At 45.6% G+C, this 27,731-nt stretch overlaps 1 protein-coding gene across 1 annotated transcript in view; it reads right to left on the bottom strand.

The window, feature by feature from the left end:
* PCOLCE2 (procollagen C-endopeptidase enhancer 2) overlaps positions 1-7,367 on the bottom strand; it is a 79,796-nt gene extending 72,429 nt beyond the window's left edge. Inside the window, exons 1-2 of the mRNA XM_063114869.1 lie at positions 6,975-7,367; positions 5,971-6,079 (exon numbers count right to left, since the gene is read on the bottom strand). Coding sequence (XP_062970939.1) covers positions 5,971-6,079; positions 6,975-7,057 — 192 coding nt within the window. The 5' untranslated portion in view covers positions 7,058-7,367. The remainder of the gene's footprint in view (positions 1-5,970; positions 6,080-6,974) is intronic.
* Positions 7,368-27,731: the final 20,364 nt, after the last annotated feature.

Below are 27,731 nucleotides of genomic sequence, written 5' to 3'. Positions count from 1 at the left end.
AAATAGGACTGGGCACAGACTTCATGAATACGACCCCAAAAGCATGGGCAACCAAAGGAAAAATAAACAAATGGGATTATATCAAACTAAAAAGCTTCTGCACAGCAAAAGAAACAATTAACAGAGTTAAAAGACAACCAACAGAGTGGGAGAAAATATTTGCAAAATATACATCTGACAAAGGATTAATATCCAGAATATATAAGGAACTCAAACAACTTTACAAGAAGAAAACAAGCAACCCAATTAAAAAATGGGCAAAAGAGCTAAGTAGGCATTTCTCTAAGGAAGATATACAAATGGCCAACAGACATATGAAAAAATGCTCAACATCACTTAGAATCCTAATCACATTTTTAACCTACTAGTTCTTTAAATCAAATGTGAATGCCATTTAAATTCAATCAGGCTTCTGGAGGACGGATTCAGTATGATGACTTTAACATATATAAGTTAGAAAATTACACCCAAGGCAATGGTACAGGAATGCCTTTGCATAATTGTTTATCAGGCATCTTTGGAAATATCAAGGCACGTGTAAAATATCCCTATAAAGTCAAACAAAGCCTTAGAAAGGACACTAACAATTTCTCAAGTCTTCGAGTATCTCAGTTGTACAACGAGTCATAACATCTTTTACTCTTTTCATGGAGCAATAACTATTCTCATTTTAAATAATCTAAGACCTTCAATAATTTTTTAAAATGTAAATAAGCCTTATTTCAAATTATCAATACTTAAAACTAATTACAGTTGGTATCAAGTAATTTATACACAGAACTTTACTGATTCTCTTGTCTAACTACTCCCTACCAGATTATAAACTCCCTGAGGACAGGAACTATGTCTTGTCTTTCTAAGCACAGGGCCCAATCCAGTCAATGCCTACTACATAGTACATGCTCAATAAATGTTGGTGAACATTTTATTTATTTGATAAATAAGTGCATAAGAGAATAATTATATCACTGAGTCAGAAAATGTTCTGCTAGTCTTTTCATGCCATTTACAAGAATGATGATATTAGGTGAGATACAAGTTCTTTAGACCTCAGCTTTCCCACTCGTGAAATGAGCATACTAACACCTGTCCCAACAACCTCAGACAATTGGATGTAAATGAAATAAAATAATTCAATATATTTGAAGGTATGGTAAAAATCACACATTATTATTTTAGTATTCCATGCCTTATATAATAACAGGTATATTTCATTTCAGCTACATAGAAATTGGTAGTTATAAAAATGACAGTACATGCATTACCTGGGGAAGCTGAAGGTCTTTTTACATAAGATAATTTATGCCTTTTGTCCTCTGCATGAAGTAGTTGAGCAAGGAAAAATGTGCCACATACTTTCAGCTTAACTGGGATTGGTTCTACCCATTGCCAAATTCTCCTCCCATTTCTGGCCAAGGTCAGTGACTCTCTGACCCTGCCACATCATTACTTGAAAGTTAAAGGGACAAAAAGTTGTTTTCTATGTGGACCTCCAATATCAAATTTTAAACTGCTCAAATTCTTGCTGATTTTTCCCAAGCCAGATCTATGCTGAAAACAATAACTGAAACCTTAAACAATTGGCTCATTTCAGTACATTTAAAATCTTTTTGGAAATAAAGAGGGGATTATAAATAATAAATAAAAGCCTTGTACTTTCAATAATGATTTGTAGCAATACAATCACATACATAGATTTCTTCATTATAAAAACTGATGTGTGAATTATGCCCAGCTTTAAATCTAAGAAGAACATCATTCTTACCGATCTCTGCACAACAACTGGTGTTTTGGTTAGATAATAACAGCAACTGCCTTACACGTTCAGTTGTAATATTTGGTTTTAAGTTTGGGAACCAATTTTAAATAACAATTCCTGTATACCTGCTCAAGGAGAGTTCCCAGAAGATTCTAGGTTTCAAGTTTCCTCTAATTTGCAGTTGCTATATGCAAGGGTCAGCTGGTCCCTCAGCCATCCATACCATACGAAGCCCAAGTGAAACACTGAATAGAGTTGCTCTCACAAGATATTCTTTTGCTAATGTCTATTTTTCTTTAAAAAAAAAACATATTTGTGTCAGATCATCAATGTGTATCTCTAATTCTACTGTGGGAATTATAAATGAACAAGTTATGGATGAAAAGATCAAAGAACAGAAGTATTGGTGATTTTTCAAGTCTGCAGTGAGTTTATAATGAAACTTTAATGGAATGGTAACTTTCCGCCAGTGGTGTCTGTATAATGCAAGGTGCCTGGGGCTTTACCTTCCTTTCCACTCAAAGCCTGGCGAACACATCACAGCAGGTAGCTCCCCACGCTCACACTGCCACCGAAGTCATCTGTGTGTCTCCAGCACCTGCATGGGCCTGCTGGGCTCTTCTAAATGTTTCTTGCCTATGTAATAGTGAACTACAAAACATTGGCTGCATTCTTGTTGACCATGGTCCACTCTCCCCTACTTCCTTTAAGGATCTCAGAGATGTTTTACAATGCACACAATCTTGTCCTGCAGGAGGACCACTGTAGCACAGGGGCCCAGGTAGTAGTACGTCAACATTTGGAGTTTTAGTTCTTGCTGCAGTGCTTGGTACAGGTACAGTTGCTAGTTCTCAACCTTAAATCAAGTAGGATGACTTTTGCCTCACCCCAATCCTGCTGTTCTGCCAAGCCTGCTTAGAAGACTGGTCACCACTTTCCAAAGGATTATGTATATACCTTAGCTGTCAAATCACACTCAATTCTTGCCCACCTCTCCACATATGAGGACTAGGGTATTTTATGCAGATGCTCCTTAGGTTTCAGACCCCAAAATCAACTTCTATAGGAAACCTTCAACCCCATCAGGGATTACAAAGTACTTAACCCTCAAATTCTCTTATTTACTCTCTTATTTACATTTTTGAGAACATACTTAGCAAAACTAATTAGTAAAACCTAAGACTAGTTAAGGTCACCAAGAGTTGGTGGCCAGAAAGATAAAGCTGAGTCAAGAGGCTTGAGTTCCAGTCACAGCTCCAGCAACTAGGGAAAACAAGCGTCAGCTTCCGCATTTGCAAAGCAGAAGTGCAGCAAAGCAGAATGGCGCACCTTCGTCCTCAGCAGACCCGTACACAGGCAAAATTAACCTCCAAAGTCCTCCTCCCCAGGCACTGTCCAAAGGAACTTTTTGTGATGATGGGAATATTCATATTATGTAGTGACCAATATGGTAGCCGCTATCTGCAAGTGTCTAATGAGCAATTGAAATATGGCTAGTGTGACTAAGAAACTGAATGTTAATTTAATTTTATTTAAATTTAAACAACTAATGCAGTGTGTTGGACAGTGCAGCTAACCAAGAAATTGGTATAAAATTTTTAAAGTACTATAATGTAAGGGCAAATATAAACTTCCAGTCTGCAGGCTATACTTCCATGACAGGAAATCCAGTATAATTGGCTAGAAAGTTTGTGACAACTGACATTCACTTTTCTTCAAGCATACAGATGCTAAAACCATACTTTCCCCATTCTCCTACTGATAAGCTATAGTTTGATGAAAACCATTTGGTGGTGAAAGGCACCTTGCTGGGACACATCTCCAGTTTGGAAGAATGGAATAGGCGGCAGGTGAGCCTTATTAGGGAGGATCTTTCTCTCTAGCTGCAGCAACTGAAGTTTGAGGGCCACTCTGTGACTTTCCCATCTTGAGAGGCTTCTGTGATGTTTTAATGAAAGTGACATTAAGTCACCCAATGGGAACCCTGATGCTTGGTTTACTGACTGCAGGAGCAGGAATATGGACTAAATGCACTGGCTTTGGGAAAGACTTTAGTAAGTAGACTGCCATGGATGAGGCCATAGCAGAGCACAGCCCTGTGTGGAACAGTGGCCAAGCAAGAGGCCAGAGCTGGCGCCACTACACCCTACCTGCACGCAGAACTGCCGAGAAGGCACTGCAGGCGGAAGACCACATTTGTTCATCTTCTTTATTACCACCCTTGTCCACTCCGTCTTCTCTCTCCTGGATACCACAGTACCTTCCTCATTGTCTCCCTGCTTCCATTCGACTCCCTACAACTCGTCCCCACGCAGCAGCCAGAATGATCTTTTAAAATGAGACAGTCTCATTCCTCTACGTAAGATCCTGCAGTGGCTTCCGGCTCACCCTTCCGCTTCTCTCCCCACTGTCCCTCTGCTCATTCTGTTCCAGCTAGACTGACCCCCTCGATCTGTTCTTCAGACAAATCAAGCTTCTTCCCTCGCTCAGAACTGAACTGAAGGGCTTCACTTAAGCCATCTCATTGTGTCTCTACAGCAATCCTAAGGCTTAAAGAAGACAAATCCTGGCCACACAGTTTACGAGCAATGGAAGGAGAATGTGAATCTAGGCAAGCCTGAATGCTGAGCCTACCAGCTCTGCCTCCACATGACACCCAAAAGTAATGGAGCATCTGTTCTATTTCCCCTCCCTCACACAAAAGAACGAGACAATCAGGCCTCTCCTGAGAAAAACCCCTCCTTTATCAAGGTAACCACCCTCCCCCAAAGTCTGATGCCATATTAACACCGTCCAGCAATATCCAATACGCATGGCCAACCGTGAATTTCTACTTCTGAGGCACATGGTGCCTCTCAGCCATGAATTTTCTTGGATCTTTTTAAACTTACAGCCATTTAATTACAACTGAAACACAACGATCATATGAAAACCAAGTTACTTTTATGTTTGCTTCACAGCCTTATTTCACATTTAGGCTAATATCAGTACTTCAAAGCTATTGTCTGTGACTTACTGCCTCTTGGCCCCACGTGCAACAATAATATAATGAGATCTGTACCAGTTCATCAGATGGTTGATATTTTATAGGAGAGCATCAACACATATAAGAGCCAAGTTTTATATTACAGAGAGGGACCTCGTATCTGTCTGCCAAATGACCATCTTGGTGGGAATGCCTCATTGCAAAATAGGTTTTACTTTATATAAAGTTGGGCTTACCCATCAAGTCAATTTCTGTAACTGTTTTAGACGTCAATTTCCTCAATTTATAAAATGGGGATATAATAATTAATTTCTCACAGAGTGGTTTTGAAGATTCAGTGAGATTATGCTTGTTAACTACTTGGCATAGTAAGTGCCCGGTACACAGTAAGTGCTAGTTTACACAGTCAGAGGTACCTATTTTTTAAAACATAATCCGTAGGTGGCACAATCTGACTGAATGGCGCTCTTAGTGAACCAATTGTTCAATTACCAAACAACTTCCCAACAGTGGAAAATGAAAGAGATAACAGTCCCTGACTGGAAAGATGGTTCAATCTAGCTGACTTTAAATCCAGACTTCTGTTTTTTAAAACTGGCTGTGTCCAAATCTGACTTCTCATCTTGACTCAGCATAATCTATGCCATTACTAACCAGCATGGGCATTTTATTAGCCCTTGTTTGCTATTTCGGTCCCCCCCCAGCCCCCCCATTATTATTATTATTTTCTATTCTTAGATTGCCTTAAGCAGTGGTTTCCACCCAGGGACATTAAGTGGGTTGGTGGTTGTTTTGTTTTGTTTCTTTCTTTTTCTAATGGGTATGAAATAGTCAAAGCACTGTCTTTGATCTTCTTTTTCCCACGGGGAATTGATGCAAGGCATGAGCAACAAATAACTTCTAAAGATCTTTACAACAGGCCTTTGAAAAGAGCCTTAATTATGAATCCATAAAACTCAACAGAGTCAGGCTGGTTTTTCAGAAACACATCTGCTTTAAGAATTCATTCCTTCAAGCATTATCTTTTGCCTTTTCTAATCACTACTGCAGTACTCCAGTAGATCTATTAATAAAAATCTCTCAAATAGTTGAGGTAAATCCAACATTTCACTATTTCAGGCATTTGCCTTTAACCCAAATCCTAACACCAGAGGGAAAAGGCAGCAGCCTGCCACTGTTTCCAATACCCACCTCCACGAGAATACCTATTTTGAAAAATGCTTACTGTGATTTTCCAAGTACATTTGCTATTTGGAGGGTACACTCCAGGAAAACCTTCGCTGCCAATAAATCCAGACTCTCCAGTAAGAATGCCACCACATGTGAAAACAGGTCTGCAAAAATAAAGGAGGAAAGGATACTTAATTTGAAACGTGGTCTAACAATCTAATGTCAGCTTCAGAAAGGTGTAGCTTATTAATATGGATAAAAGCTAATACTGATTAATAAATGCTTACACCATATAAAGGATCTGAAAGCTTGCTAGCTCTTAGAATATTTTAATCATAGCTTGATAAAGCATTCAGTGCAGCTGCCATGTGTCTTCACCATAACACAGTATTACATATACAGTATAATCAAGGCTTCCACGTAGTGGTAAAAGTGGTAATTGGTTCAATTTAACCGGGGTGAGTGGGAGAGGAGGTGAGAGCCAGGCTGAGTGAGGTGCATGGTGTTCAAGACAGATAAGCAATTGGTTAATATAAAAATTAAGTCCCCAGATTTGGAAGGTGCCTGGTTCTTCTCCCCTTTTCTGACAATCGCTGGCCATTGGCAGAGCCTCCCATTGCAAAGGGAGGCTGATGTGGACGGAGGTGGAAGCGGAGCTGCCAGACTTGGCCATCAGGCGGGTCCCACAGCCCGGGGGAGCCTCGGGTTCTTCCCTCGGTTGACGCCCCTGGGCCGAGCCTCTCTCTCAGGGGAAGAAAACTGCGGTCAACCGCAGTGACAGATCTGGGCCCGAGTGCTTCCCTCCGCCCCTGTACACATTCGAGGAGAGGGGACGCAAGTCAGATCGAGCCCCCGCCACGTGGTGGCCGGGCCAGCTGCGGGGCCATCGGGCAGGCCGAGCCGGGGGACGCGGGGGAGCCCTGCGGGCGGGAGCGGCTCCGGGTCCGGGTGGCGCGCTGGGTGCCCCGGGCGCCCCGAAGCGGGTGGAGTAAAGCGGAGGGGAAGAGGCGGCGGGCAGGGAGGGAGGCGGGGACGGAGCCCGGGCGGGGGCCGCGTTACCTCTCGGGGGTCTGCGGCCGCGACAGCGGCCCGGCGGCGGCCAGCAGCAGGCAGAGCGGGGCCCAGGCGCGCGCGCCCCTCATGGCCGGTGCGGACGCTCGGGGCTGCCCCCGAGGCTGGCCCCGGCCACGGCCGCACGCGCACCCCGCGCCCCGGTCTCTCGCCGCCGCGGGTGCGGGCAGCCGGCGGGCGCCGCGGGCGGACTTGCGGGCGCTGCTGGAGGCGATCGCGCCGCGGGCGGACTCGACGCCGAACTTCCCCCGGGGCTCGCGCTGCAGCCGCCGGCCGGCGCTGAATATCCCGTTTGTTCCCCGGCTGCAGGAGGGGCGGCTCCGGGCCCAGGGCCGCCTCCTCTCCCGGGGCGGGCGGCGGGCGGCGGGAGGGCGTCTCCTCCCCGCACCCGGGGACTCGCGGCCCCTCGCCCCGGCCGCCCGCAGGGACCGGGCGGGGCAGGAGCGGGGGCGCCCTTGCCGGGGGCACCAGCAGCCACACGAGAGTCTCACGGGGCTACTCGGTTTGCTTTGGGGAGAGTCCCCCTCCCCCCAGTTGCTTTTAAGTAAAAAGTATTAGCGCGGACTGGAACCTGGGGTTCCTTCTGTTTGTCTTCTGCCAATACCCAGATCCAAGGAAAGAAAAAGGGAAGCAAAAGAGGGGACTGTCACGCACACAGTCTCAGGAGACTCTTTTCTGGTTTTGCCAGGGTGTGAGAATGACTAGGGACAAAGCTTCTGTACAGGGATTTAGACGTGCGTTTTCAGGCAAGCGATTTATGAGTGCATTGTCATTAAATGTCACAGAATGAGGACGGAACCCAGCTCATCAGATCTCACCATCCCATGTTATGTTCTGAAAATGGGGTTTTTCTGCTGGCATCTCTCTGTTTTTGGAAGACATTTTCCAACCACTTCTTTTTGTAATGTTGACGAGTTAAGATTTACAGAGAATTTGGTTTTCTAAGAAGAACCATTCTCGCCTTGCAGGATCAAGGCATACTTTTACTTAATTACAGACAAATAATTTTAAACTTTTATTTTAAGTGCTTCACAATAATGAGGTGAAGAAAGAACTTTTTAAGCTAGCCGTAGTAACGCCATTTTGCAAGGCACAAAACATTACCCTGGTTAAAAGTCCCTAGCATAGGAAAAGTACAGCCTGAGGTTGAGACCAGATAACGAACAGGATATCTGTGGTTATGCACCTGGGCCCCGGCCCGAGGCAAAGGGCGGATAGTTCCCAGAAATAGACAAGTCAGTTAAAGTTTCAAGAGTGCCCCTCAGCTGTTTCAAGGACTCCCAACAGTTTCCAGGGTGCCCCTCAGCTGTTTCAAGGACTCCCAACAGTTTCCAGGGTGCCCCTCAGCTGTTTCAAGGACTCCCAACAGTTTCCAGGGTGCCCCTCAGCTGTTTCAAGGACTCCCAACAGTTTCCAGGGTGCCCCTCAGCTGTTTCAAGGACTCCCACCAGTTTCCAGGGTGCCCCTCAGCTGTTTCAAGGACTCCCACATAACCGAAGCTCACCCGCGCTTATTTGAACTGACCAATTAAACTCGCTTCTCGCTTCTGTACCCGCGCTTTTTGCTATAAAAAGGACCCAGGAGCTTCACTCGGCGCGCCAGTCTTCCAAAAGACTGTGTCGCCCGGGTACCCGTGTGTTCAAATAAACCTCTTGCTGTTTGCATCCGTCTTCGTGGTCTCGCTGTTCCTTGGGAGGGTCTCCCTGAACTGACTGACTACCCACTTTGGGAGTCTTTCATTTGGGGGCTCGTCCGGGATCGGAGACCCCCACCCAGGGACCACCGACCCACCAACGGGAGGTAAGCTGGCCAGCAGTCGTTCTGTGTCTCGTTTCTGTGTCTCGTTTCTGTGTCTAATCCTGTGACTCTGACTGTCTTTCTGAGTGCGCGCATTTTGGTTTCAGTTTGTTCCGGGTTAGTCGCTCTGGGAGCGAAGTGCGGGTAGCGAACAGACGTGTTCGGGGGCTCGCCACCCGGCAATCCTGGGAGACGTCCCAGGATCAGGGGAGGACCAGGGACGCCTGGTGGACCCCTTGGCAGAGGATTATTGTGTTTTGGTCTCACCGCGTCTCGGGAGGCGCGCTCTGCCATCGGACTCTTTCTTCTATTTCTACGGCACTCGGTCTCGTCGCCGTTTCTGGTTTCTTTTTGTCTTAGTTGTGATAGGTCTTTGCGTCGTCGTTCCCCTATTGGAAATTTTCGAGATGGGGCAAGGTGCCCTTACGCCTCTCTCCCTTACTCTAGATCATTGGAAAGATGTCAAAGCCAGGGCTCACAATCTGTCCATGGAGATCAAAAAAGGAAAATGGCAGACTTTCTGTTCGTCTGAGTGGCCCACATTCGGCGTAGGTTGGCCGCCAGAGGGAACCTTTGACCTTTCTGTCATTTTTGCAGTTAAAAAGATTGTTTTTCAGGAGACCGGAGGACACCCGGACCAGGTTGCCTATGTCGTGGTATGGCAAGACCTCGCCCAGAATCCCCCTCCCTGGGTGCCACCCTCCAGCAAAGTCGCTGTTGTTTCGGGATCAGAAAATACTCAAAGGCCACCTACAAGGAAGCCTTCCGCCCCTCCCCAACCCCCCGTCCTCCCGACACCAGATGACCTATTTTCTCTCTCTGAACCCCCACCTTACCCGGCGGCTCCGCTGCCCCCTCTGGCCCCTCAGGGAAACAGATCGGCACCAGGCCGAGCGCCCGGTGATCCTAGCCCTGAGGGACCGGCTGCGGGGACTAGGAGCCGCCAACCTCGCAGTCCGAGAGACGGCTCCGGTCCTGACTCCACCGTAGCTTTGCCCCTCCGAGCCATAGGGCCCCCAGCTGAGCCAAATGGCTTGGTCCCTTTGCAGTATTGGCCTTTTTCCTCAGCAGATCTTTACAATTGGAAGTCTAACCATCCTTCTTTTTCTGAAAAACCAGCAGGTCTCACGGGACTTCTTGAGTCCCTTATGTTCTCTCACCAGCCCACTTGGGACGATTGCCAACAGCTACTCCAGATCCTCTTCACCACTGAAGAGCGAGAAAGGATTCTTCTGGAGGCCCGCAAGAACGTTCTCGGGGATAACGGGGCCCCTACACAACTCGAGAACCTCATTAATGAGGCTTTCCCCCTCAATCGACCTCAATGGGATTACAACACGGCCGAAGGTAGGGAGCGTCTTCTGGTCTACCGCCGGACTCTAGTGGCAGGTCTCAAAGGGGCAGCCCGGCGCCCCACCAATTTGGCCAAGGTAAGAGAGGTCTTGCAGGGACCGGCAGAACCCCCTTCGGTTTTCTTAGAACGCCTAATGGAGGCCTATAGAAGGTACACTCCGTTTGAACCCTCTTCTGAGGGGCAGCAGGCTGCGGTCACAATGGCCTTCATCGGCCAGTCAGCCCCAGACATTAAAAAAAGGTTACAAAGACTAGAGGGGCTCCAAGACCTTTCCTTACAAGACTTAGTAAAGGAGGCAGAAAAGGTGTACCACAAGAGAGAAACAGAAGAAGAAAGACAGGAAAGAGAAAAAAAAGAGACAGAAGAGAGAGAGAGGCGGCGTGATAAACGCCAAGAAAAAAATTTAACTAGGATTTTGGCCGCAGTGGTAGGTGAAAGAGGGTCTAGAGATAGGCAGACAGGGAACCTGAGCAACCGGGCAAAGAAAACACCTAGGGATGGAAGACCCCCTCTAGACAAAGACCAATGCGCGTACTGTAAAGAGAAGGGTCACTGGGCAAGAGAATGTCCCCGGAAAAAGAACATCAGAGAAGCCAAGGTTCTATCCCTAGATGACTAGGGGAGTCGGGGTTCGGACCCCCTCCCCGAACCTAGGGTAACATTGACAGTGGAGGGGACCCCCATCGAGTTTCTGGTCGATACCGGGGCTGAACATTCGGTGCTGACCCAACCCATGGGGAAGGTAGGGTCCAGGCGGACAGTCGTAGTAGGAGCGACCGGCAGCAAAGTCTACCCCTGGACCACTCAGAGACTTTTAAGGGTCGGACATAGGCAAGTGACCCATTCCTTTTTGGTCATACCTGAGTGCCCTGCTCCTCTGTTGGGCCGGGACATCCTGACCAAACTAAAGGCTCAAATCCAGTTTTCCACAGAGGGCCCACAAGTAACATGGGGAGATCACTCTACCATGTGCCTGGTCCTAAACCTAGAAGAAGAATACCGGCTGTATGAAAAGCCGGCCTCTCCCTCCATCGACCCATCCTGGCTCCAACTTTTTCCCACCGTATGGGCAGAAAAGACAGGTATGGGACTGGCCAATAACGTCCCACCAGTAGTAGTAGAGCTGAAATCAGGTGCCTCACCGGTGGCCGTCCGACAGTATCCAATGACTAAAGAAGCCCGGGAAGGCATCAGACCCCACATCCAAAGGTTCTTAGACCTAGGGGTCTTAGTGCCCTGCCAATCGCCCTGGAACACCCCTCTGCTACCAGTAAAAAAGCCAGGGACCAATGACTATCGGCCAGTCCAAGACTTGAGAGAAATTAACAAAAGGGTGCAAGACATTCATCCCACGGTCCCAAATCCATACAGCCTCCTGAGTTCCCTTCCGCCTAGTCACACTTGGTACTCAGTCCTGGATCTCAAGGATGCCTTTTTTTGCCTCAGACTACACCCCAACAGCCAGCCACTGTTCGCGTTCGAGTGGAGAGACCCAGAAAAAGGTAACACAGGTCAGCTGACCTGGACACGGCTGCCACAGGGGTTCAAAAATTCTCCCACTCTCTTCGACGAGGCCCTCCACCGAGATTTAGCTCCTTTTAGGGCTCTCAACCCCCAGGTCATATTACTCCAATATGTGGACGACCTCCTAGTGGCAGCTCCCACATATGAAGGCTGCAAAAGAGGGACACAAAAGCTCTTGCAGGAACTGAGTAAGTTGGGGTACCGGGTATCAGCTAAAAAGGCCCAGTTATGCCAGAAAGAGGTCACCTATTTGGGGTACCTGCTCAAAGGGGGAAAAAGATGGCTGACCCCGGCCCGGAAAGCTACAGTTATGAAGATCCCTACTCCCACAACCCCCAGGCAGGTCCGCGAATTTCTGGGTACTGCCGGATTCTGCAGGCTCTGGATTCCTGGGTTTGCTTCCCTGGCTGCACCCTTGTACCCCCTGACAAGGGAAAACATTCCTTTTACCTGGACTGAGGAGCATCAAAAGGCTTTTGACCACATAAAAAAAGCCTTGCTGTCTGCCCCCGCCTTGGCTCTCCCAGACCTCACCAAATCATTTACTCTGTACGTAGATGAAAGAGCCGGTGTAGCCCGAGGAGTGCTTACTCAGACCCTAGGACCATGGCGACGGCCAGTAGCTTATCTATCAAAAAAACTGGATCCAGTGGCCAGTGGGTGGCCAACCTGCCTAAAAGCGGTTGCTGCAGTGGCACTCCTCCTCAAAGACGCTGATAAGTTAACCTTGGGGCAAAATGTGACTGTGATTGCTTCCCACAGCCTCGAAAGTATCGTGCGGCAGCCCCCCAATCGGTGGATGACCAATGCCAGAATGACTCATTACCAGAGTTTGCTGCTAAACGAAAGAATATCTTTCGCGCCCCCTGCTGTCCTGAACCCAGCTACCCTACTACCAGTCGAGTCAGAATCCACCCCAGTACACCAATGCTCAGAAATCCTTGCTGAAGAAGCTGGGACTCGACGGGACCTGAAGGACCAGCCATTGCCCGGAGTGCCTGCCTGGTATACAGACGGTAGCAGCTTCATTGCGGAAGGTAAGAAGAAAGCAGGGGCCGCCATCGTAGATGGCAAACGGACGGTATGGGCAAGCAGCCTGCCAGAAGGGACATCAGCCCAGAAGGCCGAGCTAATAGCCTTGACGCAGGCATTACGCCTAGCCGAAGGAAAAAACATCAACATCTACACGGACAGCAGGTATGCTTTTGCCACTGCTCACATTCATGGGGCAATATATAAACAGAGGGGACTGCTCACTTCTGCTGGAAAAGACATTAAAAATAAACAAGAAATTCTGGCTCTGCTAGAGGCCATTTACCTCCCTAAGCAGGTCGCCATTATCCACTGCCCAGGCCACCAGAGAGGAAATAACCCTGTGGCGGCCGGGAACCGGAGGGCCGACGAGGCTGCAAAACAAGCCGCCCTGTCGGTCAAGGTGCTAACAAAAACTACAAAGCTTCAAGAGCCAATCGAGCCTGCTCAAGCTAGGACCAAGCCAAGAGAGCTCACTCCTGACCAGGGAAAAGAATTCATTCAGCGGTTACATCAGCTAACACACTTAGGACCAGAAAAGCTCCTTCAACTGGCAAGCCGCACCAGCCTCTCCATCCCGAACCTCCGGTCCACTGTTCAAGAAGTCGCCAATCGGTGTCCAGCTTGCGCCATGACTAATGCGGCTACCACCTACCGAGAGACCGGAAAAAGACAACGGGGAGATCGACCCGGCGTATACTGGGAAGTAGACTTTACAGAGGTAAAGCCTGGCCGGTATAGAAACAAGTATCTGCTAGTATTTGTAGATACTTTCTCTGGATGGGTAGAAGCTTTTCCTACCAAAACGGAAACGGCCCTGACTGTATGTAAAAAGATACTAGAAGAAATCCTGCCCCGTTTCGGGATCCCTAAGGTGATCGGGTCAGATAATGGCCCAGCCTTTGTTGCTCAGGTAAGCCAGGGACTAGCCACACAACTGGGGATAAATTGGAAATTACATTGTGCGTATAGGCCCCAGAGCTCAGGTCAAGTAGAGAGAATGAATAGAACCATCAAAGAGACCTTAACTAAATTGGCCTTAGAGACCGGTGGAAAAGACTGGGTGGCCCTCCTTCCCTTAGCGCTGTTCAGAGCCAGGAATACCCCTGGCCAGTTCGGTCTAACTCCCTATGAAATCCTCTACGGGGGACCCCCCCCCATACTTGAGTTGGGAGAAACACTGGGTCCCGATGATAATTTTCTCCCTGTCTTATTTACCCACTTAAAGGCTCTAGAAGTTGTGAAGACCCAGATTTGGGACCAGATCAAAGAGACATATCAGCCCGGTACCATAGCTGTCCCCCACCCGTTCCAGGTCGGAGACCGAGTGCTGGTCAGACGCCATCGACCCAGCAACCTTGAGCCTCGGTGGAAAGGCCCGTATCTGGTATTGCTGACCACCCCGACCGCAGTAAAAGTTGATGGCATCGCTGCCTGGGTCCATGCTTCCCATCTCAAGCCTGCACCACCCCCGGCACCAAACGAGACCTGGGAGCTGGAAAGGACTGATCATCCTCTTAAGCTGCGTATTCGGCGGCGGAAAAATGAGTCCACCGGGTAAGAACCCCCACCGGCCTGTGATCCTCACCTGGAAGGTACTGTCCCAAACTGGAGAAGTTGTCTGGACCAAACAGGCTACCCAGCCGCCTTGGACTTGGTGGCCCGATCTTAAACCTGATGTATGTGCCCTGGCGGCGGGTATTGAGACCTGGGATATCCCGGGATACATAGCATCGGGCTAGGCCCAGATCAGACCCCCTGATTCAGACTACACAAAAGCTTATAATCAGATCACCTGGGGGGTCCCAGGGTGCAGCTATCCCCGAGCTAGAAACAGGCTTGCCGCTTCCCCCTTCTACGTGTGCCCCCGGGATGGCCGGACCCTTTCAGAAGCTAGAAGGTGCGGAGGGCTGGAATCCCTATATTGCAAAGAATGGGGTTGTGAAACCACGGGGACAGTCTACTGGGGACCTAGTTCCTCATGGGACCTCATAACTGTAGAACGTAACGATAGCAGTAAAAACTGTGACAACACCGGCTGGTGTAACCCCCTTAAAATAAAATTCACAGAGAAAGGAAAAAATTCCAGAGATTGGGCACAAGGAAGAACCTGGGGACTAAGGTTCTATTTGACGGGAAACGATCCAGGTGTACTGTTCACCATTCGCCTAGATATCACCAATATGCCAACTGTGGCAGTGGGCCCCGACCCCGTCCTTGCAGAACAGGGACCTCCTAGCAACAAGCTGTACCCAATGACTAGCAGGCAACCCCCCGCGGCACAAAGGAGCACTGCTACACAGAGCCTCCTATCACCAGGCACTCTACCCCCCACCACGGGTGACAGGCTCTTTGGTCTTGTACAGGGGGCCTTCCTAGCTCTAAATGCCACCAACCCGAACGCCACAGAGCATTGCTGGCTCTGTCTGGCCATAAGCCCCCCCTACTATGAAGGAATAGCCTTTTTGGGAGAGGCCAATTATACCAGCGCCGAGAGTTGCCGTTGGGGGACCCAGGGAAAGCTTACTCTCACAGAGGTCACAGGACAAGGGTTATGTATAGGAACAATACCTTCTACCCATCAACATCTTTGCAACCAGACCCTATCCATCAATTCCTCCGGGGACCATCAGTACCTTCTCCCCTCCAACCATAGCTGGTGGGCTTGCAGCACCGGTCTCACCCCTTGCGTTTCCCTCTCAGTTTTTAATCAGTCTAAGGATTTCTGTGTCCAGGTTCAGCTGATTCCTCGCATCTATTACCATCCTGAAGAAACTTTGTTGCAGGCCTATGACAACCCTCATCCCAGGTTTAAGAGAGAACCTCTCACACTTACCCTAGCTGTCCTACTGGGAATTGTGGCAGGTATAGGTACCGGCTCGGCTGCTCTGATTAAAGGACCTATAGACCTCCAGCGGGGCCTAACCGAGCTCCAGACTGCCATGGACACTGACCTCCGGGCCCTCCAGGATTCAGTCAGCAAGTTAGAGGACTCATTGACTTCTCTATCTGAGGTAGTACTCCAAAATAGGCGAGGCCTTGACTTACTGTTTTTAAGAGAGGGAGGCCTCTGCGCGGCCCTCAGAGAGGAGTGCTGTTTTTATGTAGACCATTCAGGTGTGATACGAGACACCATGGCCAAACTCAAACAAAGACTAGATAAAAGACAGTTAGAGCGCCAAAAAGATCAAAACTGGTTTGAAGGTTGGTTCAATAGCTCCCCTTGGTTCACTACCCTACTATCAACCATCGCCGGGCCCCTAGTACTCCTTCTTCTGTTGCTCATTCTGGGGCCCTGTGTCATCAACAGGTTAGTCCAATTCATCAATGATAGAATAAGTACAATTAAAGTCCTGGTTCTTAGACAAAAATATCAGACTATAGATAATGAAAATAACTTTTAACTCCGCTCTAAGATTAGAGCTATCCACAAAAGAAATGGGGGAATGAAGAAAGAACTTTTTAAGCTAGCCGTAGTAACGCCATTTTGCAAGGCACAAAACATTACCCTGGTTAAAAGTCCCTAGCATAGGAAAAGTACAGCCTGAGGTTGAGACCAGATAACGAACAGGATATCTGTGGTTATGCACCTGGGCCCCGGCCCGAGGCAAAGGGCGGATAGTTCCCAGAAATAGACAAGTCAGTTAAAGTTTCAAGAGTGCCCCTCAGCTGTTTCAAGGACTCCCAACAGTTTCCAGGGTGCCCCTCAGCTGTTTCAAGGACTCCCAACAGTTTCCAGGGTGCCCCTCAGCTGTTTCAAGGACTCCCAACAGTTTCCAGGGTGCCCCTCAGCTGTTTCAAGGACTCCCAACAGTTTCCAGGGTGCCCCTCAGCTGTTTCAAGGACTCCCACCAGTTTCCAGGGTGCCCCTCAGCTGTTTCAAGGACTCCCACATAACCGAAGCTCACCCGCGCTTATTTGAACTGACCAATTAAACTCGCTTCTCGCTTCTGTACCCGCGCTTTTTGCTATAAAAAGGACCCAGGAGCTTCACTCGGCGCGCCAGTCTTCCAAAAGACTGTGTCGCCCGGGTACCCGTGTGTTCAAATAAACCTCTTGCTGTTTGCATCCGTCTTCGTGGTCTCGCTGTTCCTTGGGAGGGTCTCCCTGAACTGACTGACTACCCACTTTGGGAGTCTTTCAGAGGGAGCAATAAAAGAATAGCAAGAACAGGATGGATCACTGAGATTTTCAATAACCCACCGCCCATGAGGAGACATGACTTCATTTTGATGCCTCATTTGTGTTGTTTCTTCTAAATTATTTTCACCTTTCTAAGCAAAAATCAAAAAAGTAGTACTTATCAAGACCTCATTTCTAATGAGTTTATAATGTTAACATAAACACTCCTTGCAAGGAAATAAATAAAACTGGCTTCAGAAAATCATCTTTTAGTAGTGGGAGAACCCAGGAGCCTATACTAGGAACAATAATTTCCCTACAAGGTTTAGATTATCTTACCATTTTTGAGAAAGTGAAGGAAAAAAACACCATGAACTACAACTTTTAGAAAAATTCCCTAAGGGCACCACGCCCTGTATGACATTAAAAAAAAAAAAAGGATTGCAGAATCTGGCAAACTACATTATATCCTGAAACTTACACCCTTGACCCAATAAAAATTGTTTTAAAACAGCAAAGAGGAAAATAAATGATTGTTTATTTTGTACACATTTCAAGAATATGCTCTCCAATCGCATGAGTATTTCAGATGAGTTTATTAAAAAGTCAAAGTTTTAAATTATAAAGTGAAAATATTGCTCAATTCTCTTTCTGGTAATGATTTGGAGTCTTCATAGCCAGAAAATACTTCATTCTTAGGACTGAGCTAAGTTTTTGAAACTTAAAATAAATAAAGTATTCAACATGCTTAAATAGATAGAAAACTATTTGAACATAAATATGAAACAATATTCTCTTTTCTCAATTTATAGACTTATAACTGTTCATATCCTCACTAAAGAGTCGGGATTCCAACACTGACCATTCAGTTCTTGACACACATTAGAAAGATATTGATTTTTACCATGTGATTTTGAGAGTTTACTAGGACCCATATTATTTGCTCTTAAAAACACATATTTGACTTGGAACTACAGTTCTGACCAAAATCATAAACCTTAAATATCCTAAAAAGTCTAACGTGTTAAAATCGAGACAGACTCAAGTGGACTCTGGTCCATCTCTGTGAGACTAATTTTTGGACTTTTGCAATGAGAATTAGCATAACGGACAGCAAGCTACAGAACTCCAGGTGGCTGGAAAGTGGAGAGGTAGAGAGGACAAAAGCCCTGTGCACAGATTCTCAAAGGAAAAGCAGAAGTGATCCCTGTTGTTGAAGTATGTATTATCCAGTGTCTGCAGTTACCAGGTTGCACAGAGAATCAAAGTCATGGAATATAAACATATTCACGAATAAACTGACCCCTTAAAAAATTAGGCCCCACTCAAACATTCCTTGCTGCCTAATATTAGCATACAGCTGGGCATGCTATGTCATTGTCTTTGTCAGTTAATCTCTGCTTAATTCATCAACTTTGCGAGTATCTGAAAATGTAATGTAAATCCAATACACATTCATTCCATAGTGCAGTACTGATCTTGTAAAAGATGCAGAATTTTATAAAATGGACACAAATGATGTTGAAAGAAGTGGGAGACTGATGGGCTTTTTTGACAAATGAAGACCCTGATGAGTTATTCCAGTGAAAAACCAAAGGAAAGAAACTGAAGAAGAAAGAACCAAAATTCCCCTCAAAAAAGGATGATTTCAAATACCAAAGTAGTTAAAAGAAGCCCAGGGGAGAAGCCATGATGAGAGAAAGAAAGGACTGCTCCGACCGTTTCAAGCCCTGGCTGCTTTCAGGCTGAAGCTGCAGAGCACACAGAGCAGGAGCCGGCAAAAGCTGCAGCTGTGCCCTTTGGATGGAGTTGCTTGGAGGCGGCAGGGGAGAAGAGGGCGTTGGTGGCCCCAGGACAGCAGCACTACTAACAGGGTTCCTGTGGACCCACATAGGCATGAGGAACCACAACAACGAAAAAAAGGAGCTACTCATAGGCCGGTGAGTAATTGCTAGAGACCAGTGCACGACCTGTCCAATGGGAAGTATTTGGAGTGGTGGCAGTGTGGGAGAGGGGGCCACCGGGAGAAGACTGGAGCACAACAAACACAGCTCATCTGCCCCCCAGTCAGCCTAGGACCACTCAGTGCAGACTGGTCAGGAATATAGAACTGCATGGGGTGCAGTTTGCTGAAAAGACTCAGACCCAGACCAGTGTTTCTACACAACCCAGGTGCACCAGATCTCATGAGTCCCAGAAGCACATATAAAGTCAACCATTAAAACCTGAGCTGCACAGAAAGCCTTCTCCAGGGAATCAGCAGCAAAGCAGCAATTTAGCTCAATCACAGAGCTCAAGTGCTGGTCCCCACAGGAAGTTCCCCCATTTTAGAAATAAGAAAAGGACAACAAATTAGTTCTAGTGCAGAGTTTAAGTGGTGGGAACAACAAATAATCCAACATAGAACTGAAAGAATAAACAATATACTTACAAACCAGAGACAAAGTGATATTAACGAGTAAAGTTCTCACATCACCAAAGAACACCTATAAAACCTAGAAGGACCAGATGTCTCCTGGGCTACTAAGCCAGGGAGGGGGAGGGCAGGTGGCCTCAGCCATGTCCCTTGACAGCCACAACCAGCCAGTGACAACCACTGGGCTCCCGAGCTGGGGCAGTGGTGGGGTGAGGGCTTCAGCCACACCCCTCTGACATCTGCACCCAGCTCAGCAATGACCAAACCACTGGTGGAAGCCCCCCGGCCTCCCCTGCAGGAATGATGGGGTGCCACAGGCATCAACTCCACCCCTCCTCCTTCCTCCTCCTTTCACCCTATCTCCTTCCCCCTTCCTTTCCCCCCCCAACTGCTCTATAACAACATCATAGAATGTAAAAATAATAATAATAAATAAATAAAATATACAAAAATAAATAAAGGAAGCCCATGAGAAAAATTAAGAACTTTTCCAAATGAAATCTACGTTATAATGGTGTGAAAGCCACACATGAGGGGGTCGTAGTCCGATTTCTGCTGCTGTAACAGAATAGCACAGACTGGGTAATTTACAAAGAAAAGGAGTTTATTTGGCTCATGGTTCTGGAAGGTGGGAAGTCCAAGAGCCTAGTGCTGAGTCTGGTGAGGGCCTTCATGCTGGACCATCCCATGGCAGGACATGCGAGTATCCCAGGCAGAGACAAGATGGGCCAACTTAGTCATTTTATCAGAAGCCACTCCTGTGATGATGGCATGAATCCATTGATGAGGGCTCTGCTCTCATGAACTAATCACCCCTTAAAGCCTCTACCTCTGAATACTGTTACGAGGGCAATTAAGTTCCCAGCACATGAACTTGAGGAGACATATTCAAACCAGAGCAGAAGGGAAGGAAGTTTGTATTTTGCTATAATGCGATTCTGTGGGGGAAACCACGCTTGAAGAAATCCACATTGATTTATTCTATGTTCCTTATGAGAATTAGCACATAGTTTCAAATACAACTGAAATTTTGATAAATACAAAATAAATTTAATTTTCTAATTTTCAGTTTCATTTTTTTAGGATAAAATTCTGAACAATTTTCCAGTATTTGCTATGAAAATTTGGAGTCTATTTTAAGTAAATAAGTGGACTTTTTCAATACAATTAACCTCAGATGCGGATAATCTTCGATTATCTTGATTGGTGCTTGAGCACCAATCCAGGGCAGTGCAGCATGGGGAGGGGGCGAGGAGGAGATGCTGGACATGGCTGGACTCTGCCCTTCCGCTGTTCTTTCAGAGGCATGAGCCATATCTGGAGCTCCGGGGAGGTATGTGCTTCCTTGAATATGACACTGCTCTGGCTGCACCACATGGGTGTCTAGATTTATGTTTTACAAATGTATACATGGAATGAAAAGTATCTAGAAAGCAATTAATGTGAAAATTATTTTATGCAGACCAAGTTAATGACAATATAATGTTCATGATATTTCCGTAATATCTGTAGTTCTTCAGAATTATCAAACAGGAATTTCCCCACGTTCTTTTATCTGGAAAGTATAACAGTGTAGAGTTATGATATTAATACTGCAGTGATGGAAATGCTTTTTCTGAATTCAGCTTTTTACATACTATCAACATTTAGGAACTCCCCATGATCTTTGAATTCTTGTGCACAGACCCAATCAATAGATACTCTTGTGTTTAAGGATTTTTAGAATTAAAAGTGAGTTTGATATTTTTTGATGTTTGTAAATCCATTAGGAAGAAAAGTAGATCTTCGGCCCAACTCCCACTGAGATTAAAATGTTGGAGAGGAACTGTATTGGTCAGCCTTCTTAGTTACAGGCAACTCTGTCTACTCAGAGTACATCTACTCTGCTAGTTCAAGCAGTAAAAAGGATACATTTAAAAATAGAAGAGGGCTGACAAGTTAGCTCAGTTGTTACAGCATGGTGTTATTACACCAAGGTCAAGGGTTTGGATCCCTGTATAGGCCAGCCACCACCACAACAAAAACAATAAATAAATAAAAATAGCAGGTAGTTCACATCACCATTAAGAGAATTGAAGACACAGTCTTAAGCTAACTTTCCTGGAATAATGGCTAAAACCTTGCCTCAGAAATGGCTCGATGAGAAATCTGTTGCCATTGCTGCCACCAAGACTAAGCACTAGCAGTTACTCCAACCTTCTGCAGTCACCACTACTGTGAGCACCTCAGGTGTGTGTCTGCCCTGGGAAAATCACAACATTCCCACAGGGCAGACACCTCTACTGCCACCTACAGAATGAAAGCTCATCACAGAACTTCTTTGAGCACGTTGACCTCTTTTGACCAAAGTCTCACACAAGTGTACATATTTGGTACTGTTTGTGTCACATGCCTGCCTCTCAACTGCAAGGGAGGCTGGCAATGCAACACTATTTTGGGGGAGAGTCACATAATATAGAAATTTCCCTGAAGAGTAAAAGGCTACTCAAAAAATAATGGGCTGGCCCAAGTGTAATTATTGTCCATGAGAGGGATCTACAAAGTTCCATTAGCCTGCTTCCTTGCAAGCTCTTTTTTGAGGAAAGCAGCCCACGAAGTTGCCAAGGTAATGGAATGTGTTGGATGAAGCCAGCTCTGCTCACCTGCCCATGTTGGACTGGGTCAGGGATTTTGTCTGAGTCAAAGGCAGCCACATAAAAGCGGGCAGAGCTGAACGCAAAGGAGTCAGCTACTTCTTGCTGGTTGGGAATGAAACTTTGTCCTGTGGAGGCCCCCCCATAATGGGTCACCATTCTCATCATCATGGTTGTCATTGTCATCTTTGTCTCTTTTACTGAGCACTTATTATACACCAGGAACTGTGCTGAGTGCTTTACAATATTTTATTTAATTCTCTTAACAACCCTATGAGGTAAGAACAATTATTACCATTTTACAGGTGAGGATTCTGAGGTTTATAGAGGTTAGCTTCTATTCCAGGACCCGGGATATGTAAATGAAAAACTGGGATTTGAACCCAGGCTGACTGAAAAACTCAAGCTTTTAATCAGTGCCGCATGCCAATCCATCTGAGCCTCTCTTGGGACTCAGGTGCTCAGTCCACCTGGAGATGGTGGGTGTAGTGGACGGATATAGGCTGTTACCTACCCAGGATCCCTTCCTTGGGGACCCACCTATGCCTTGTGGTTCTTTGAACACTGGTTCCACTCACTGCCTCTCCCACCCCCAGGTGTGACATCTGATCAAGGACTGTCCAGTCAGAGAGTTCTCCCAGGAATTTTTGTTAGAGATCTTGGCAAAGAGGTTCTTTCCTCCTCTTTCTTCCTCTGGAAGCAGAGTGTAAGCCAATGTTTTTCTGGGAAAAGAGGACCAAGCCGGAGGTGAATGCTTCAGAACTGGCCACCCACCTTCTCCATGGAGAGATGGACCTCAAAAATTTTGAGAAGACTCCACTGAAAACCCAGGGTCGTACCATGTAATTCAAAGACTTGGGTGTGGGACAAGATATAAGGAAAAGTGTTAACTAAAAAACTACCTTGACCCTAAAAAACCCTCTATGTGTGGGCCATTTGATGGTAATGAGGTCCATGAAGTAAAGAGTACAGTTAACAGTGAGAGCTACCAACTCCCCACTCCTCTTTAATTATTCCTTCTTCTTCCTAATCAATCTCCCTCCTTTTCCCCCCTTTTCAGTCCACAATAGACAAGGACCCTGCGGGATTTACCTGACAACAACAACAACAGCAGCAAATCAAACCCAAACACCTTGCAATTGTTTTATTACATTGACTTTTGGGGATGAAGCTTTGCCTGTAAGAGTGATTAGTAACAACTGTAGATAATAAATATCCTTTTATTTGCTAGATGTACTCACCACATTTAAATAACCTCATTCAATAGACTGACCCATTTAGCCAGTTGAGTGCATTTTGTAGCTAACTCATCTGGCTGTCTCACCAGGACTCAATATTACTCATAGTCATGAGTCATGCCAAGCTGGGACTTGTCTTCAAGGAAGGCAATGTAATAGGGCCACCTGGGGAAGTGCTGGGACCCCAAAGATGAGGGCAACATCACCAAGACCGGCTGCTAGCAAGGAGCCAGGAGTGCGGAGCAAGAAATGTCAGGAGTACCAGAGGGAATCAGCCCAGATCCCATTTTCCTCAAATGACCTTGGGGGTCCTTGTGCCCTCTTCACCCACCAATTCTTGAAGCACAGAGCAAGTGTTTGGAAGTGAGCACCTCAACACTAACCCACACCAAGGAATGAAAACTGAAGCTCTCTCTTCAGCCATGTAGGCTTCCACCTTTAGTAATCATCTCTTCTTCTTTTTATTTTTTAAGTAAAAATTTCCCTGAGGATAATTGAAATACCTGCTCATTATATTAAATCTGGAAAATATTTAAAAAGAGGAAGAAGAAAATCACCCTTAACTTTGCCACCAAAGACAACACTAGTGCCATGTTAGATTCCCTTCCTTTCCAATGTCTCTTCTGTGATAAAATTTATCTAGAGATTTGAAGAGTTTGTTTCAATTCCAAGTCCTTCTAATTCTTTGCTTTTGAACTTTAGTGTCAACATTACTGTAATGAGACTGAATTAGAATGATGACTTCCCGAGAGGAATGACAGAGGATCCTTTTCTATCTTAACTGCATGCACAAGTGACTTCCTGTTTACTCACTGCTCCTCTAAGCTGCTGTTTGGAGGACCCACCCTAATCACAGGCAGAGTTAACCATTTACCTCAATCCACATATCCCTGTATGTGTTCCTCAAGGAAAAGATTTACGTTTACTGTTCATTAAACACCTGGAATAAAAGGCATTTCCCATTTGAGCCTGGTTTGTTATATCCTGCAGGATTGCTTAAAGGTTATTGCTTATGAAAAAGTAAGATAACTACTTAAAAGGCATTATCCAAATAAATATTTTATGCAAGCAAAGGCTTTAGGACTATGAGGCTGAGTCATCAAGTGACTCTTCAGGGTTCTAAGTGTATAAGACAACCGGAAAATCTACAAATATATATATAGACACATATATTCATATATTATGTATATATAATATGAATATATATAATTATGGCTGTGAACACAGTCCTAAATCTATGATATTAATAAAACTAGCTTAAAGTATATGCCCTGAGTCCTTTGCCCCCAGAATTTGGAAAACATTTTATAGCCCTGTATGCTTTTGAAATAATCCCAACAAAAGCTTCATTTCTCCTAAAAAACAGGAAGTTTTTGTTTGTTTGTTTGTTTTCGGTGGCTGGCCAGTATGAGGATCTGAACCCTTGACCTTGGTGGTACAACACTGCGCTCTAACCAAGTTAGCTAACCAGCCAGCCCCATCAAGTAAAATTTTGAATACACATTTTTTTTCTGCTAAGATAATTTTGACAGAAGATACATGTGACAAGGCATTATTCTTAGTAAATTCTAAATAAAGCGAAAATGCTTGAACATCAACATATATTTATAGTGGGTATTAAATGATTATTAATTTAAAAAATCAGCATTAGACTTTCCCATTTGACTGAATTTAATCATATTATAGCTCTTGATAGAGTCCAGAGCCTTTTCTCAGGGATATTGCAATTGAGGCTTCTAAACTTCAGGGGGATATTTGCCAGATACTAACCACGGGCATATCCTGGCCTTCTGTGTAGGACTAATTGTACAAATGGGAAGTCCCAGCAGCAGAATCACTGTCTCTGTGCCTGGATCTGGCAATTGTCTCTGTTTCCCTAATTAGTAATGTTTCCATTGGCAGTATCTAGGGCATTCTTTTGTTTGCTTCATTTTCCTTTTACCTTTGTGGTATATTTAGTTATTATTTGTATTCTGAGGAAAATAACAGGCATATGGTACGTATTACTTCCTGCGTATTATCATTTGTGCTTATGTAGATATGGATGCACTTGTGAATGTGTGTATGCAGCAGACCTGCATTGCAATGTGACACCTGTGAGAGAAGTTAGGGAAAGAAGGGTGGTTGTGCTGGGAGAGCTTCAGACCATAGTGCAGACCTGGGTAAGATGTTGGCCAGGGCAATGAAGAGCTTGAGCGGAGAAGGCCTGTTGGAGGAGATTTGTTGGGTAGGAATGGCCTGGCTCTGGTAGCCCTGCCTTGCTCAGCCATAGGCTGGTAGCTGCCTGGGGTGCATGTAGCCTTGGCATGTATGATGCAGCAGGTGCCAAAGGCATGGCAGATGGAAGCTGCCAGCTAATGACAGTCCCACAGCAGATTTTCTCTTGGAGGGAGATCTATGTGTTGCACTCCCATGGTTGCCACATGGGTGGATTTTAGGGTTTTATCTTCAGAGGCAACTTTACTTTCAAGTTCTTGGTATAGGTGGGAGTAGAGTGAGAGTGGAAGAAACACTTTGTTGCCCCCATGTAAAGACTGAAGATATGAAGAATTTATGAAAACTTAGGCAGTTAAAAGTATTTTTAAACAGCAACATACCAGGCAAATAACTCTCCATTTTAAAAATTATTAATACCAAGAAAATTTTGAAATAGCAAAACAAACAATCAGCGGAACTCTTCAAGGCAAAAAAAAAAAAAAGGAAATCGGTAAGTGTTCAAGTAGATGGTGTTTCAGATGACGATCTGGTGTAAGACTTTTTTTTTTTTTTTTAATATCTGCAAAAACCACTAGAGAAACAAGAGAAACCTTTTTCTTAGCTTCCAAAAAAGGAAATATGAGAACATTAGACATGATGAGTAGCCAAAAAGGTGATCAGGTCCTCTTTAATTATTGCTGCTTCTCTATTTTTCTTGAGGTTGGATCTCCAGCTATCCAAAATACTAACTCCATTATGTTAATTCATTTTGAAACATAACAATGATTACTTTAATATTGTTTTAAGAAATGGTGAATTAAAATACTTAGTATACTTTGACTAGTTATTTAGATCTGTGCTGTCCAATATGGTAGCCACTAGCCACAGGTGACTATTTAATTTAAATTAAATTTACATAATGAAAATGAAATGTAGTAAAAAAATTCAGTTTCTCACTTGCACTAGTCACATTTTGAATGCCCAAGGGCCACAGATATTGGACAATGCTGATCTAGATGATGGATTAGATTTTGAGCTAAATTGGTATGGTACACTGGATAGCCAAACAGCTTCTCACTTGCAAATGGTTAAACAAACAGTGACTTTCGTAAATGCTTATAATATCTCTCTTTGCTATGCAAACTCTCTTCCTCTTTTCCTTCCCCCTCGGTCCTTTCTTCCCTTTCTTTGTTTATTCTTCTGTTGTCTGGTGAGAAACAAGTTATGCTCCTAAACATTCTCAGTAAATTTAGCCTGCCTCTCCCACATCGGATGTTTAAAGCCCAGAGAAAAAGATAGACTTTAGATCAATTAGAATTTCAAAATAATAATCAGTTGGAGACTTGTACCCTTCCTCTTGGAAATGAGCTTTTTCACCTAGGTTAAATTCAAGTTTTTAGAATTAAATGATATCATATGTACACTGACAGCAGGTCGAGCAAGATGGCCAACTAGAAGGATCCACTGCTCATCTCTCCCACAAAGACAGAGAATAGACAACTACCGTTGGACAAAAATAAGTAAAGGAGAGAGAGCTCAGTGTTGGTCTCTGCTGCTGGCAGATAGGGCCCTCAGTGAATGCCGTAGCCAGATCAGCCTTGGTAAGTGGAAGTCCATGTTGCTGAGGCCATGCGTAACCTCCACCCCTGCCACCATGGCCACTTTGCTCATGAGCCCACTGGGTGATGATGAGTGGCTGGAGGAAGAGGCTGACTAGTATCCACAGAACGGGGCATCCTGTCCACCTGATTATTAAAGTCCTCCTCTGTTGAGGTCACTCTTTGACGGGCATTCACATGGGAAAGAAATATCTTCACATCCTTTTCCCACTCAGAGAGGTCTATCAACATACCTCTTCCCCAAATTTCCTTCTCACCAGTTTTCCAATCATGTTCCTTCCATGTCTCTGACCATCTGGCCAAGGGCTACAGCCCACGAATCAGTATATAATTGCACATCTGGCAAAGCAAAGTGCACAACCAAATGCACTGCCTGAAGTTCTGCCCATTGAGAAGATTTGCCCTCACCATTGTCCTTCAGGGATGTCCCAGAAAAGGGGCGCAGTGCCGCAGCTGTCCACTTTCGGGTGGTGCCTGCATATTGTGCAGAACCATCTGTAAACCAGGCCCTAGTCTTCTCTTCCTCTGTCAACTGATCACAGGGAACTCCCCATGGGGCCATAGGTGCAGGCTGGCAAAGAAAAGGTGGTGCAGCAGGAGTAGGAACCAGGGACATTTGGGCCACTTCTTCATGTAACTTACTTGTGCCTTCAGGACCTGCTCGGGACTGACCACATATATACCATTTCCATTTGATGATCGAGTGCTGCCGCACATGCTCAACCTTATGGCTTGCTGGGTCAGATAACACCCAGCTCATGATGGATAGCTCAGGTTGCATGGTAACTTGGTGGTCCGTAGTCAAGCGTTCAGT

Source organism: Cynocephalus volans, chromosome 11, assembly GCF_027409185.1.
Source record: "Cynocephalus volans isolate mCynVol1 chromosome 11, mCynVol1.pri, whole genome shotgun sequence".
NCBI classification, from domain to species: domain Eukaryota; kingdom Metazoa; phylum Chordata; class Mammalia; order Dermoptera; family Cynocephalidae; genus Cynocephalus; species Cynocephalus volans.
Note: the sequence above shows the minus strand (reverse complement) of the source record. Positions and strands in the feature narration are given on the sequence as shown.